This window comes from Lutjanus erythropterus, chromosome 3, assembly GCF_056507025.1.
Source record: "Lutjanus erythropterus isolate fLutEry1 chromosome 3, fLutEry1.hap2, whole genome shotgun sequence".
Taxonomy (NCBI): domain Eukaryota; kingdom Metazoa; phylum Chordata; class Actinopteri; order Lutjaniformes; family Lutjanidae; genus Lutjanus; species Lutjanus erythropterus.
This window is the reverse complement of record NC_139319.1, coordinates 37,734,538-37,749,174: the sequence shown is the minus strand read 5'-3', so window position 1 is coordinate 37,749,174 and position 14,637 is coordinate 37,734,538. Positions and strand designations below refer to the sequence as shown.

Here is a 14,637-nt window from a genome sequence, read left to right as displayed (position 1 = left end):
TCCAAGTTTCATTTTCTGGGAAAGCCACTGTGGTGGAGAGACAGAGAGAACGGGAGAGAGTTTCATTTCCTTGGAAACCACTGAGGTGGAGAGAGAGGAGGGGAGAGAGGGGAGGGGAGAGAGAGGGGAGGGGAAACAGAGGAGGAATAACTAGCGCACACACACATGGTTCTGAGAGAAAAGCTTAAGAAACAGACAGATTTTGTTGCTCAAAGTCAGGTTCGGCTTGTGTTTCTTTCTCTACAACAAGATGGGCTTAAGATCAAATGAAGGTGGGTGTCTTTACTTGTTTTTGGGCACATATGCAGGATTTTAACACTGAGCTGAACCAAAACCCAAGAATTCACATGAACACACTGTTTGTCCACAGACTGCAGTGCTCCGGTTATTGAAGACCTGAGGATTGTCCTGGTGGGGAAGACTGGATCAGGAAAGAGTGCAACAGGGAACACCATCCTGGGGAAAAGATTTTTTTCCACAGGCATGTCTCTGTCCTCTGTGACGAACACATGTAAAAAAGTGACCAGACAGTTTGATGAAGGAACTGTGAGCGTCATCGACACCCCTGGAGTCTTTGACACATCAACCATGGAGGTCCAGCTGAAAAGTGAAATCGAAAAATGCATCATGCTGTCTGTTCCAGGACCCCATGTATTCCTGCTGGTGGTCCGACTGGATGTCCGGTTCACAGAAGAGGAGAAGAACGCCATCAAGTGGATCGAGGACAACTTTGGTGAGGAGGCCTCTAAGTATACACTGGTGCTTTTTACTAGAGGAGGTGAGCTGAAGGACAAGTCCATCGAGACTTATTTAAAACAAAGTCCAGAGCTCGAGAAGCTCATCAGTGGCTATACAGCTGGATATATTGTGTTTGACAACACATGTATGGAAGATCGCACGCAGGTTGCTGATCTTTTCGAAAAGATAGACAGGATAGTGCAGTCAAATGGCAGCCATTATACCAGCAGCAAATACGAAGAGGCCCAGAGAAAGTTGAATTCACATAAAAAGTGGGACAAATGGGGAAACACCATGAACAATGCAGGTGATCAGTTGTTTGCAGCAGCATTGATCACAACTGCAGCTACCACCCATGCAGGTGGTGGAGCAGTAGCAACCATGGGGTCACTTTTAATGTTTGCAGGTGCAGGGATTTCTAAAGCCGTCGGGTGGTGGATGAAACCTAAACCAAAAACCAGCTAAGCCACGCCACACCATGACCATTTAAGCCCATTTTTGAGGCCATTCCATTAATTGCCTGTTAATACATGAGTGCAAATCATATTTGACTCAAAATGTTATTGCATGTCTTCATTTCATTAATGTACATTCATACATATTAGTCACAACTTACCAGCTTTGAACAATTAATGAACTTATTATGAAAAATAATTTAAGAGTTAATGGTATACACTCTGATCCTGACTATTATTTTGTGTTTTTTCTGTTCGATTTGTGAAAGTAAGTTTTTTAAAAAAAAGTGAATTAATTAAACCGATTACTGACGGTGCATTGGCACTAGGTCCACTGCTGGAGGGGACTGTGAAGTGCCATGTAGGCACACCACATTTGGACAAACTGTGCTGCCAGTAAAAGGAAGTAAATATTGGGAAGGTCTACCACCTGTAATAAGAGAATGCACTACGCATGCAAAACCCATCCCACACAATGGCTTGAAGCAAACTATTACTGAGATCACTTGTAATTTGATATGTTGCTCAATGTTTTTTGTTTTCTTGCATAATTGCATATTTGTATTTGTACATTGTCATTTGTTATGTATGTCTTTGTTACCTGACTTTAGGGAGTACAGATGTAAGCAAACTTCTGCTAAAATACATCTTGTATTTTTGTACTGATGATCTTTAACATGTGCTGTCCCTATACAATAAACAAATAAAGTAAAGGAAAAGTGTCGTTTGACATACTTAAAGAACAAGAACATACCAGTTATGAAAGCCAAAAATGTGTAAAAACAAAAAACAGATATTTTAGATAGTGGAGACTCAAACAAAACTTAACTTATATATTCAGAAACAGAGCTCCAATGTGAATTTTGACATAGCTCATTGATCGAACTTTTCAGCCCACTTCTCTCAATCTGTAGCATCTAAACACATTATTTGCACAGTTTAAAACTGAAACTAGTCAGTTAGTAACAAATACTTCGTGACAAATACACTGGATCAAATGCTTTCAAGTCACAGGGTGTTTTTAAAGGCAGCATTTTAAAAGTTTATTCAAGGATCTAATCCCTAACTTTTCACTGGATAATTTCAGGTATACTCACATACTGTATATAATTGAAGAGTTGAACTAAGAAATAGAAAAAATGCATTTCTCAACTTATCATAATTACCCTGGAGGGGATCATGTGATCGCTTCCGTGTGTGTGCATGCATGATCAACAGACCTGTATCCTGTCCACAGCTAATCTTGTATATACTGGACTGATCAGCTTGGTGTTTTTGGTACACATTCATGACTGTATGCTGGCCGCAGCCACAGGCGTGATGTTTTTTAGGTCATCCTGTTCTTGTGAACACGATATCTCAAGGTGATGACATTTTATCTCCAAGAGATCGAAGGTCAACTTCACTGACATCATAATGTTCAGCTCTCTATCAGTCCTCTGTACTCTGTACTAAAAATAGTTATTCACTAGATTTACACATGTACAGTGATAACTTGCAATAATAATACTAACAATACTACTACTACTATTACTACTACTACTACTACTACTACTACTACTAATAATAATAATAATAATAATAATAATAATAATAATAATAATTATCAATAGTTGCTTCAGTTTGAAATCAGCTCACAACAACATATCTGTACCACTCTCATGTCTGTACATTGTATATGTGGTTACAGCCAGCAGTTGGCTAGTTTATTGTGGTTCAGCATGAAGATTTGAATCTTGGAAACACCTAGCCTATGTCTGTAACAGCAACAGAATCAGTAATACTTTATAATAACTATAATTAATTAATGGTAAATTGATTAAATTAAACTCTAGTTAATAGTTGTTTTACTGTCAAAAATGAAAGTTGTAGCAATTATATTTATAAATTATATCATTACTAATTTTACTGATAATTAGTAAACATAATTAATTATTAGTTTTTGTTAACATTAAATAACTATTAACTGAAGTTCTATAACTATCAATTTACCATTAATTAAAGATCCATACAAAACCCATGGTGTAAGAACAATGAACGAGTCTCCACTGGTTGCCTGGCAACTTTAGTACATGAACACAATATCAAGTTGTTTTTATGCAGATAAAACATGTGATCAAACATGTTAATTAGTGAGTTTCAAAGGTGGTACATGTTTCCTCCCATTTCCAGTCTTTGTGCTAAGCTATATGCTAACTGGCTTGTAGCTGTAGCTTCATATTTAACAAACAGTCATAAGAGTGGTATTGATCACTCATCTAACTCTCCAAAATGTCAAACATAACTGCACAATGCAGTATAATTTATGCATAGTAAATTCTGGTCCTCTCCTTGAATGTTTTTTTTTGTTTGTTTGTTTGGTGCAGGACTAGGTCCATCTAGTTCCATGCATTTGGAGAGCAGGAATCTCTACAGCTTCCACTAAACTTGGCAACTCACACCAAGACACAACACAGCTGGATAAATAGCACTACAGATCTGAGGAAAAGATAAGTATTTTTCATTTGGGCGTGAACTGTCCACTTAGGATCAAATTTGATCCTAAGTTCATTTTATAAATGAGGCCTCAGGATGAAAATGGATAACTCTTTTAAGCAATACTTCAATGTTACATGTGACTGAACTAACCAATCAGAAACTAGAATGCTGTACACTGAGGTAAATGTGAGGGAACCACAGAACTTGATTTAGAAAATTGTTTTAAATGTTTCATAGATGCTTCTCTAAAGATTTAAACAGCATACATTGTATGAATCTGGACAGACATGGATGTTTGAAATCTTGTTTCAGTTAAGGACAGCGTACGTGAGGGTCGTGTTAATGTCGATGGAACTTTGCAAATCTCCGCTGGTTGCATCTGACAGTTGGTGGCATTGCAGTAGGTGCTTCAGAACCTGTTACCTGGTGGGGATCTGCACTCTACTAAGCATCTAACTGATTTTAAATTTTGTGAGCAACTTTGTAAGTTGACTAGATATATGTCTACTTATATATACACACACAGACTACACTAATCCCCAAACCTTGGGTTTCATTTGAAAGTCACAGTAAATTTGCTGTAAGTACCTGGCAGTACTTTCACCATAAAAGACAATGATTCTTTAGTGCAGCCCTTTGCTGCGTGTCATCCCTCCTCTCTCTCCCTCATTTCCTGTCTATCTAGAACATGTCCTGCCAATAAAGGCGAAAAATTATTTTTAAAAAGTTTATATAAAACATAAAGTCCCAACAAATGTGACATACTGCTTGCGGCAAAATATTAAATGTTACTTTGAAAATAGAAAATAAAGTACTGATTATATTACACCTCATTTCCTGGCTGATTTTGAGTCTGAATTAAAACTTACTAAGAGAATAAAAGAGAAAACATGGGCCAAACTTCTCTTTAATTGAAAACAATGTATTTTCTTTTGGATATACATCAGCCACAGTTAGGGGAGATTGTCTATCACCTATAAGTAATGGATGAAAATCTGAATCACTTTTACATAGTGAAAATACACCATTTAACTTGTACAAACACTTCAGAAAGAAAAAAGAATTCAGCTTGGCTGTTCACCAGTGTAATGCCTTTCTTGGTCATTTTGTTGTAAATGGTGTGTACTATCAGTGACGTAGTGGCAGAGTAGTGAGGGGTTGCTGTGTTAACAGTGTTTCCTCACTTAAATGCAGTTGGTTGGCGGACGTTTACCATTGTCTCTCATTTCCTTCAGGGAAGTGAGCTTTTAATGTTACTAATAATAAAGGGAGGGCAACGGCACGTTATAGTTTACATAAGGAACAGCAGCTACATAATCTGCATGAATTTTATTTGAATTTTATTTTATTTGACCAAATACCACATAAGTTATAAAAGTATAAACTGTGCAAACATGTATTTACAAACTTAATGAGTTCTATAGCACAATACGTCAATAAGTTCAAACATTATTAATTGGAATTTCAACACTTCCTTACTGTGAGCCAGAAAACATCTGTTCAAGTATGTCTCATGATGTTCATATAAAAACTCCAAACAATAAATGAGTGAGAAGAAAACAAACAAAAAAAAGTAAGTATTGGATTTCATAACACTTGTTTACTGAATAAATTCACATACTTCTGTTATGGCATTGTTGTATCAAAACATAATATTTTTTTGAGCAGAATGCTGAAAATTAAGGAAGAGAATTAAAGCCAAGTTATTTGAATTCTGATTTTAATCTCAGAATTCTGAGTTGAAACTCAGAATTTTGACTTTTTTTTCCCCAGACTGACCTTTTTCTCAGTCAGAGTTCTGACAAAAAGTTTCAGAAAAACAATTCTGAGTTTAATGTCAGAATTATACAAGTAAGAAATTACTTTCCTCAGAGTTCTGACTTTAAACTCAGGATTCTGACTTTTTCTCTCAGGATTCTGAATTTACACTAATCTCTTCCATAGTAAAAGGCCCCAAAAACATAATTGATTAGTTCTACACAGTAAATAGTAGTGTGTACAATACTAATACTGCAGATGGATCAACATGTCATTGTCACTATTATACTGGAACATTTGCTTTTGGTTTGCAGTTTATACCCTTCCATATACAGAATGCAGCTAAACCACATAACACTCCCATGACGAGCACAGGAGCTCCTAAAGCCAAGGCCACTGTGATGTCAGCTCCCACTGCTATAACCACACCCGCCAACACCAACACAACAGCTGCAGCCAAGGCCACACGTACGTTCTTTCTTCTAACCTTTTTCTCCTTTTCTCTCTCTTTCTCTTTCTTCTCCCTCTCTGCATCCCACATTTTCCTCTCCTCCTCTTTCTTTTCTTCCTCCTCCTGTCTCCTCTGCTCCTCCTCCTCTCTCAGCTTCCTCTGGGCTTTCTCGTACATCTCATTAGTGTAGTGTTTGCCCCCATTATCCTGTATCATTTCCTTGATCATGGTGATCAGCTCTTTGACCTGTACCCGGTCTTCTGCGTCGTTGTTGTTGAAGGCGTGGTATCTGCGTCCAAACGTAATAGAGAGTCTCCGCAGTTCCTTGCACTCCTTCAGAGCATTGTCAGCTTTGGCCTGGTCTTTACATGTAAACAGCATGATAGTGTACATGGAGGCGTCGTCTCCAAAGTTATCCTGGATCCACTTTACAGCATTCCTTTCCTCCTCGGTGAACCTTACTCCGAGCCTGATCACCAGCAGGAAGGCGTGAGGGCCGGGCACCGACATCTTGACACACTCCTCTATCCTGGTTTTTAATTCTTCCTCTGTGATGCCGGTATCAAACAGCCCGGGAGTGTCAATCACCTGGACCGCAGTCCCGTCCACTTCCCCGCTCTGCGTCTCACAGTGCTTGGTCACAGACACAGGGCTCGGGTCCTCTTTGAAGGCCGCTCTCCCGAGGATGGTGTTTCCTGTTGCACTCTTCCCTGATCCAGTCTTTCCCACCAGGACAATCCTCAACCCTCCAGATAAATCCAGAGCTGCAACAACAGAAACAACAAAAAATGAATGCGTAAAAGGCAAAAGTAAATATGCTCTTTTTTCCAGGTTAGTCTGCAGTTTTGATTTATTGGCACTACTCGGGTTGCTGGCTTGTGAAAAAGCTCTTTGGATGGTATATATGACCGGAGGTGGCGAAAGTACACATATTCTTTACCAAAGTACAAGTACAGTTACTTGTGTAAAAACAGTCTGATAAAAGTACTGATTCAACTTCTTTACACAAGTAAAGGTGGAAAAGTACAGGCTCTGTGCAAAGCTAACTAAACCTCTCCTTTTCTCTGCAGTTAAGTCACACTCTCTGTCCGTTCTGACTTGTTATGTCTTATAGGCCATTTTCATCTTCTTTCATGTTATTATGTTGTTTTTAACTTGTTACATTGTTTTATGTCTTGTAACTTTTGTTTCGTCTTGTCACATCATGTTTGCAGTTTTCGTTTTCTTAAATCTTGTTAAGTTGTTTTTGTCTTGTTACACTGTTTTTGTCTTATGTCTTACTGTTAGGTCATTTTCCTGTTTTTACATCATTTTCATCCTGGTACTTCTTTTATGTGATTTTTGTCATGTTACGTCTTTCATGTTGTTTTCATCTTTACACCATGTTGAAACCCTGCTGCATCTCATATAGACATACACTGAAGTCATTTGAATTCCCAGTGTGTCTCTTTCAGCCACCAGTGGTACCATATGCATATAAAAGTGTGTCCATATGGATGTGATGGTTAGAAGATGGTTTAAAGATGTTGCTGGGGGCCTGTGAACGAGATGTACAGGGCCTCATCACATCTTAAGTTAGCTAATGTAATACAAAACCCTGGCTACCTAGCTACCATAGATATATCACACTGAACTAGACAGTGAATGTAAGGATGGCGCCCATTTAGTCCAGTGAGAGTTGCTCGCCAGGCACATAAGTCAAGAAAGTTTTCTATCTTTCGTGTTTAGTTCCTGGTTTTATGGCCCATTAAATATGTGCAGTACTGTTTTCCCCCTTGCCCCCACCCACAAGTTCCTGCTCAGCCCATAGACATTACATTGTGATCATGGTCCAAATTTTCAAATGGCTTTTTCTGGCCTGAGGAAAATTTTACAAATATAAAACCTTCATGAATCAAAAATGCATAATAGAGTCATAATTGACCTTGTTTACAGTTGAAGGTGTCCTGTCAACAGTTTTACAGATGATTCTTTCATAATGGTAATGGTTAGTGTTGATTAGCTAGCAAGTCAGTTAGCGTTTTGTTAGCATTACACCTCAGATGTAACCAGCTAGCTAATGACTGATGTAAAGCTAATTAGGTAGCTAATTAGCTGGTGTTCTGCCACAGAGCAAAACATTATAGCAAATTAGGTTGCAACTATTGATGTAAACTTGCTATTAGAAGTGTTATTGGAGCATGGAACAAAAAAGGGCTACTGCAACCAAAATCCCCTGTTACCCAAGAAGCGTTACAAAGGAGACATCTGTAAAAATGTTTACAGGACGCCTCTAACAGCAGGGTGATTATAGCTCTTTCTATGCATTTTTAAACAATGGAGGTAAAGCTTCTGAAACATTCCCTGACCCTAGAAAAGGTATTTTTAGTTTATGACATCATCCCAATGTAAAGTCTATGAGCTGACTGAGAACACGTGGGCGGGGCCAGCAGGGGAAACACTAATGCCTTACTTAGGCTAAATCTGTTTATAAACCATTTATTACATTTATAACTGTAGACGTGTATTATTATAGTGAAAGAACCCTTTTATAAAGACTTAGTGACACTGATAAATCCAGTCCTCTCATTATGTAGTGAAATAAGTCAATGAGTGACTAATAAGCTATTAAGTTTGCAGTTATAGATGTTAGACGGTCATTAACAAAAGGTTTCTGATAATCAAAATATCATAAAGAGCCGTTATAAAGATAGAGGTAGTAACACTAGAGAAGAATAAACAGCAGACAAAGAGATTTTTCACAACCTGGCAACCCCAAATTTGTTACTGATCTAAAAGCAATAATAAACCATCAACAATTCATTCATAATCATTAATAAAGCCATTAGTTTAACTTATGAAGCCTTTATAAAGGCTTCCTTATATAAAAAAAAGTGGCATACAGATACATGTATGTGTAATTACACTGAGAGGTTTCATGAGAGAGACAATGAATGAGCGTACCGTCAAAGTTATTCAGACCACACCCATCAGACCGAGGTAGAGTTTTCTGCTTCTTTTCTCGCAGTGGTATTGCTGTGATATGAAATTATACCATTGAGACACAAAAGAAAATAGACTGTTAGTCACTGGTATCATTATCAAGGTCTACTTTTTTTTTCCATCTTCCTCTTGTGCTCTTTCCGGCGTCACAGTATCACAGTAGCATCTTATGGTAATCAAAAGATCAATGTAGTTTGGCTTTTTAACAGAAATTCAGATAGATTTTCTTACCTTCAGCCATTATTTCTTTTAATCTTTTTATAGTTCCCAGGTGGCCAAATGTGTTGTCCCAGGCCTGAGTAGTGAGCTCAGACAAGCTCTGTGGCTTGACATTAGTGAAGTTTCTGGGAAACTTCTGGAAGCCTGGCCTGTGCACAGGGGGCTTCCTATTTCCTTGTATTGTCTTTAGTTTACATCTGAAAATGTGTATCCCCAAGGAGGCTGTCCACAGCTCTCTGAATGTGCTGAACAGGGTTAGTATATGGGCACGGCTGAGAATGTTTGAGACGGTGTAACTGTGACACTGAACAGAATTCAAGCTCTTAAACTGATACACATTAGGATACCTTACTAAAACCATACACCGAGGCCTGGCTGTTTATAAGGGAGGAAACAAGAAGTAGGGCATCACATCCTTCCATTGTTGACGTCTCCTAAATATCTTAAATATATCTGCCCTTTTCCAACAAACATACCAAAAACAATGGATAACCTTTTGAAACAGGTAAACTTATCTGCCCTGACTAATGTGTGTTTTTTTTTTTTCTAAAACACAGACGGTTCTAATATAACTTAATGAGGCAGCTGGATTCGCAAGATCACGCAAGAATCCATCTTGCCAGGCTTCAATCCGTTTGTGTCCGCACCAAAAGTGAAGACTTTTCTGGATGGAAAAGATGTTTTCACTATTCTCCCGACCAGCTTCAGCAAGAGGTTGATCTGATTGGTTGTGTTAGATGTGATAGACGGATGGCTCATCCAATTATCTGACAATTGTTTTGTTTTGTTTTTTAAAGTGCCTGCCCTTTTCCAAACAGTTTCTAAGGATGACTTTCCAGATGTTTCCTGTGGTTCTGCTCCTGGTTCTGTATCTGAGCCTGGCTCTGACTGCTCTCATCCAGGTTCACGTCAACATTGTTCTCCTCATCACTGCTCACTCGCTCCTCCTCACTCTCCTCTGGTGGAGGAGTTAACTCTTTCCCTGGACCATAAGAACCTGGCCTGCATGTTCTGTGGATGAAAGCATGTAAAGTGGCTCAAAATGCTGCCTTCAGTTACAATGAGCACTCTATAATAATGTTTTTTCCCTTTTAAATGCAATCAAAAGCTGGACACAGATCACTTCCACATTTGCATATAGTCATTGTGTGGCAACAAATAAATTCCAGCAGTTTATAAAAAACTTATGACGCCTAAAGTGGTTTTAATGATGAAAATTGTAAACTAACTTGTATTTCTTTTTTTTTCATGAAAGGAATTTTGCCTAAAAATTGAATAAATAAATAAATAAATAAAGAGCTTAGTCAGCTTTTGGAGTCCTCAGATCACGACCTTCTCAGTGTCACATACATACAGATATACATCTAGACGTCACACTGACCCCTTCAGCTTGTTGTTGCGTGACATCGATGTCTCTGCTTTTTTCCCTATGGGCTTAAAATGACCTGGTAACAAATACATGTTTATATGGTGTGGTGTTATATTCAAGGGGTTATGATCTACATTGAACAAGTAAAAAAACATCTAAACTTCTTTTCTCACACCATGTAGATCATAAACATTTGAATTCAGCTGCAGTCATTGAAATTTTCTGAGAAATAAACATGATGCTGTTTTTGATTCCAGTAAAGTGCAGCTCCCCTGTTTACATGTATTACAGAGCATGTAAAATTCTGGCGATGTCAGCGTATCATCCAAAGGTCAATGCTGCGTTTACTTATATATGTGTGTGGTCGTGTATCCATGGTAAAAGGTAATGCAAACAGGATTTCCTGGTTATTTGATATGATCCATCATGTCCTTTCAAAGTAAACTCCTTTTCACAACTAAACAGTAAAACACTGATTTTATATCACAGCTTTTCAGAAAGATTTAGATAAAATATTTGTAGCCATGTAGCAGCACCCTGCAGTTGAGTATTGTTGAGTCCCAGTCTTACTTTTAAAATGTCTGTATACATTTCTTTCTGTGAAATCACGGCCTAGTCTGTCTCACATACACATACAAAAAGCCATTGAAGTTATGGCAGAAAAAAAAAGTAAATAAATGAAATAAGCAATGAATGCCAGGAGGAGTAAAGTGAACTTTAAACTTTATTGACATGTTAAAGTCCACACAATCACTTGCAAAAAGACTGGTGTATGTAGCACATCCCTCATTCCCAATACAAAAAGTACACGCACTGATATTTCTATTAAGATTTAGTTAACTGGCATCTTAGTGGAGGCAACTACTTCTTTCAGGCTGAACCATCATTTATTGCCTCTTTAATATTAGTGACATAAACATATTTATCAAATCACATCCAATCAGAGGCAATCAAAACCAGCGAATCCAAGTGCGCTGCCTAGTGCTATTAGAGGATACGAGGCGAAATACGCACCTGCACCCAATGCTGCCACTGAAGCAGCAGCTATCTTTTTACACCAACGAATCTTTTCCTCCTGTTTGATCCATTCCTGCTTTTCCTTCTCTCTTCGCTCTGCCTCCTCCTCCAGTTTCTCCTGTGCTCTCTCGTACATTTCATTGGTGTAGTGTGTCCCTCCATTGGTCTCCACCATCTTCTCTATCTTCTCCAGAAGTTTTCTAACCTGGTTTCTGTTTTGTTTCTTGTCATTGATGAGCGAGTGATATCTTCCTCCACACTCCTTTATCAGTCTTTGTAGATGTCTGCTCTCTGCCACAAACTCTTCCACAGATTTACCTTTTGGCTGGTCAGCATGTGTGAACAGGACCATGGTGTACATGGAAGAATCTGGACCAAAATTATCCTGGATCCACTTCACAGCCGCCCTCTCCTCTTCTGTGAATCTTGACTTCAGACTGATCACTAACAGAAAAGCATGGGGTCCAGGAACTGACTGATCAATACACTCTTCAATTTCTTCTTTCACCTCTTCTGGTGTTTTGTTGGTGTCAAACAGCCCCGGGCTGTCGATGACAGCGATGCTCCTGTCACCATCATGAACTTCTTCTCTGTGACAGCTTTCAGTCACAGACTCAGGCGACATTTCCTCCGTGAAGGCATTTTCACGCCCCAGGATGGTGTTTCCAGAAGCGCTCTTTCCTGCTCCAGTTTTTCCAACCAGAATGAGTCTCAGGTCTTTCTGATCTGTTGAACCTGCAGATGATTAATAAAACATTGGTGTCAATGAATAAAGTGATTGATTTCAGGAGGTGTGTGATTACATGTAAAAATATTTCTAATCAATTCTGTCAACAATTAATGATAAAATCACCCTTGATTTATCGGTCAACACGTATGAGTCTTACGTATCAGAAAATCATCATTAACAGTATCATGTTGAATACTCAACACAGAAATGGTCAAACTATAATGACCTCCTCTTTTATTGACTTGTCTTCCTTCCTTTCCTTCTCTTTATCTTTCCTTTCCCTCTCATTCTCGTTCCTCTACAGTCTTTAATTAAGAACACTAGATAAAATACTTTGGTTAACAGATTCCCACTGCTCGACTCTGTTTTGCATCATCTCAAAAGCATTGTTTGGAATAATAAAGTGTTATTGCTTCAGCTGACTACTTTTACCATCATCCCTAACTGGACATTCACATGAAAGGTTACAAATTTCCCCTTTAAAGAGGCGATATGTAACAATTGTGCATCCATGGATTAAATCAGTTCAAATTCTATTTTAATATACGATCTCTGGTTGAAGTGAGTTGTTTCTCCCTGCCACCTCCTCCTCAGACTTGAGGAACCTCAGGCAGGCTGCAGGAACACTGCAGGAGTGCAAGACGGGTGCAACATTGTAAACTGACAACAACAAGAGCTGTCAGTTGTCTGTCAATCTACGGGTAAGACTGTTATCCTGAAATCAAAAGCTCCCTGCTCTGAAAAGACAGAATAGCTGGAGTTCAGTGACCGCCTGTCTCACTGCCTGCCAGACTCCAGGATTAACATATTGCTCAATTTAATCGTTATAAACAAAAAGTCATTCTAAAAGATTAATAATAATTTCTTATGACTCATCTACAGACACTTAATCATTCATCATTAACTTGAGCTGTAATTAATGTGAAATGACCAAACAGTAACACAAGTTATGGACCAGAATAAAAATTCCAAATGCTCATTTTTTGATTTATTACAGTATATATATCACATATTTCTCCTTTAAATTAAGCTACAGAGCAAATAACAAATAAAGTAAAACAAGCACGTGAAAGATAAACAGAAGGGTAAACACCCTAAATTAAACTTTAATATATTTTATCAATAGATTTATAGATGTATTCACTTCACTTTTGACTCCTCTGATAAACTTTGACTACAGTTCATTATGAGAGGAGGGAGCACTGCACAGCTGATCCCACATATTAAAGAAAACATCCTGGATCGTATCGTCTTTTCTTTTTTAACCTTTTACTATATTTTGTTAATTTAAGAGCTCCATGTCTTTCCCTCTCCTCTCATGACACACCTATGAGTGACATTGCTTCTTTTTATATCACATACCTTTGTGTGGATTTTGGCAGTGAGCAGTTTGAACACAAAATGCGACCAGCAGAAGCAGGGTGAAACCTGCTACAGAGGCATTTCCTTGCAACATCTCTGAAACAGGAAACTCTACAAGAAACTTCACACACAACAGAAAGAGTGAAATGAATGCAATGATTATTGATTGATTAAAACAGAAAAGCAACTTAAATTGTTTGGATAAATCAAGCAACATACCTGCACAAGTGTTTCCTCAGCTGTATGATGTGTTGGCAAGTGGAGAGATTCTTTATAGCAGAAAAAACAGAACACACCCAGTAGTCACAGATGCTGAACTGTTTGCATATTCAGATGTCACTTTGACATGATTTACTCTGGTTTCATTTCTCTGGAAACAGAACCTCAACCAGTGACACCAAACATCCACTGAGCAAGTAGAAGGGAGCCCTCCACTGGTGACAGAATGGCACGTGGTTCAGATTTTAAAAAAAAAAGACCTCATGGCGAGAGGCTGCTTTCTGTACTGCTCAGATATTATCAACACATCAGCTGTCGTGATGGAAACCCACTCTTACTTTTGTCCAACAATCCCTCTGTGAGGAAACACAACTCTGTTACTGAAACAAAGTTGTGATGTAAGGTAAAACGTAAAAAATAAAACAAAACAAAACAAAAGAATGCAATGATTTGCAAATACTTTTCCACCTATACCCAACTGAATACAGTACAAAGACAAGATATTTAATGTTCAAACTGACTAACTTTATTGTTCTTTGTAAATATACACTCATTTTGAATTTGATGCCTGCAAAAAAGTTTTTAAAAGTTGGGACAGGAACAACAAAAAACTGAGAGTTGTGGAACGCTAAAAAAAACCACCTGTTTGGAAGATTCAACAGATAAACAGGTAAACTGGTATCAGGTGACAGGATCATGATTGGGTATGAAAGGGGCGTCCTTGAATTGGTTCAGACGTTCATGATCAAGGTGAGATTCACCACTTTTTGAAAAACTGTGTGGGCAGAATTGCAGGAATTTAGGGATTTCACCATCTCAAATCAATAACATTATTAAAGGAGTTAGAGAAATTGGAGAA

At 38.2% G+C, this 14,637-nt stretch overlaps 3 protein-coding genes across 3 annotated transcripts; 1 reads left to right on the top strand and 2 right to left on the bottom strand.

Annotated features, from left to right (window-relative positions):
* Positions 1 to 131: 131 nt before the first annotated feature.
* On the top strand, positions 132 to 1,912 carry LOC146330511 (GTPase IMAP family member 9-like). Its single transcript, XM_084716072.1, has 2 exons — positions 132 to 272; positions 371 to 1,912. Exons 1-2 carry the CDS (start codon positions 251 to 253, stop codon positions 1,201 to 1,203), a joined length of 855 nt encoding a protein of 284 aa, XP_084572198.1. The 5' UTR covers positions 132 to 250; the 3' UTR covers positions 1,204 to 1,912.
* A 3,082-nt stretch (positions 1,913 to 4,994) lies between these two features.
* On the bottom strand, positions 4,995 to 10,128 carry LOC146330510 (uncharacterized). Its single transcript, XM_084716069.1, has 3 exons — positions 9,094 to 10,128; positions 8,824 to 8,895; positions 4,995 to 6,644 (listed from the first exon to the last, which is right to left on the bottom strand). The coding sequence occupies exons 1-3, from the start codon at positions 9,440 to 9,442 to the stop codon at positions 5,713 to 5,715; spliced, it is 1,353 nt and encodes a 450-aa protein (XP_084572195.1). The 5' UTR covers positions 9,443 to 10,128; the 3' UTR covers positions 4,995 to 5,712.
* A 1,066-nt stretch (positions 10,129 to 11,194) lies between these two features.
* Positions 11,195 to 13,852, bottom strand: LOC146330509 (GTPase IMAP family member 7-like). Its single transcript, XM_084716070.1, has 3 exons — positions 13,779 to 13,852; positions 13,560 to 13,680; positions 11,195 to 12,202 (listed from the first exon to the last, which is right to left on the bottom strand). Exons 2-3 carry the CDS (start codon positions 13,651 to 13,653, stop codon positions 11,391 to 11,393), a joined length of 906 nt encoding a protein of 301 aa, XP_084572196.1. The 5' UTR covers positions 13,654 to 13,680; positions 13,779 to 13,852; the 3' UTR covers positions 11,195 to 11,390.
* Positions 13,853 to 14,637: the final 785 nt, after the last annotated feature.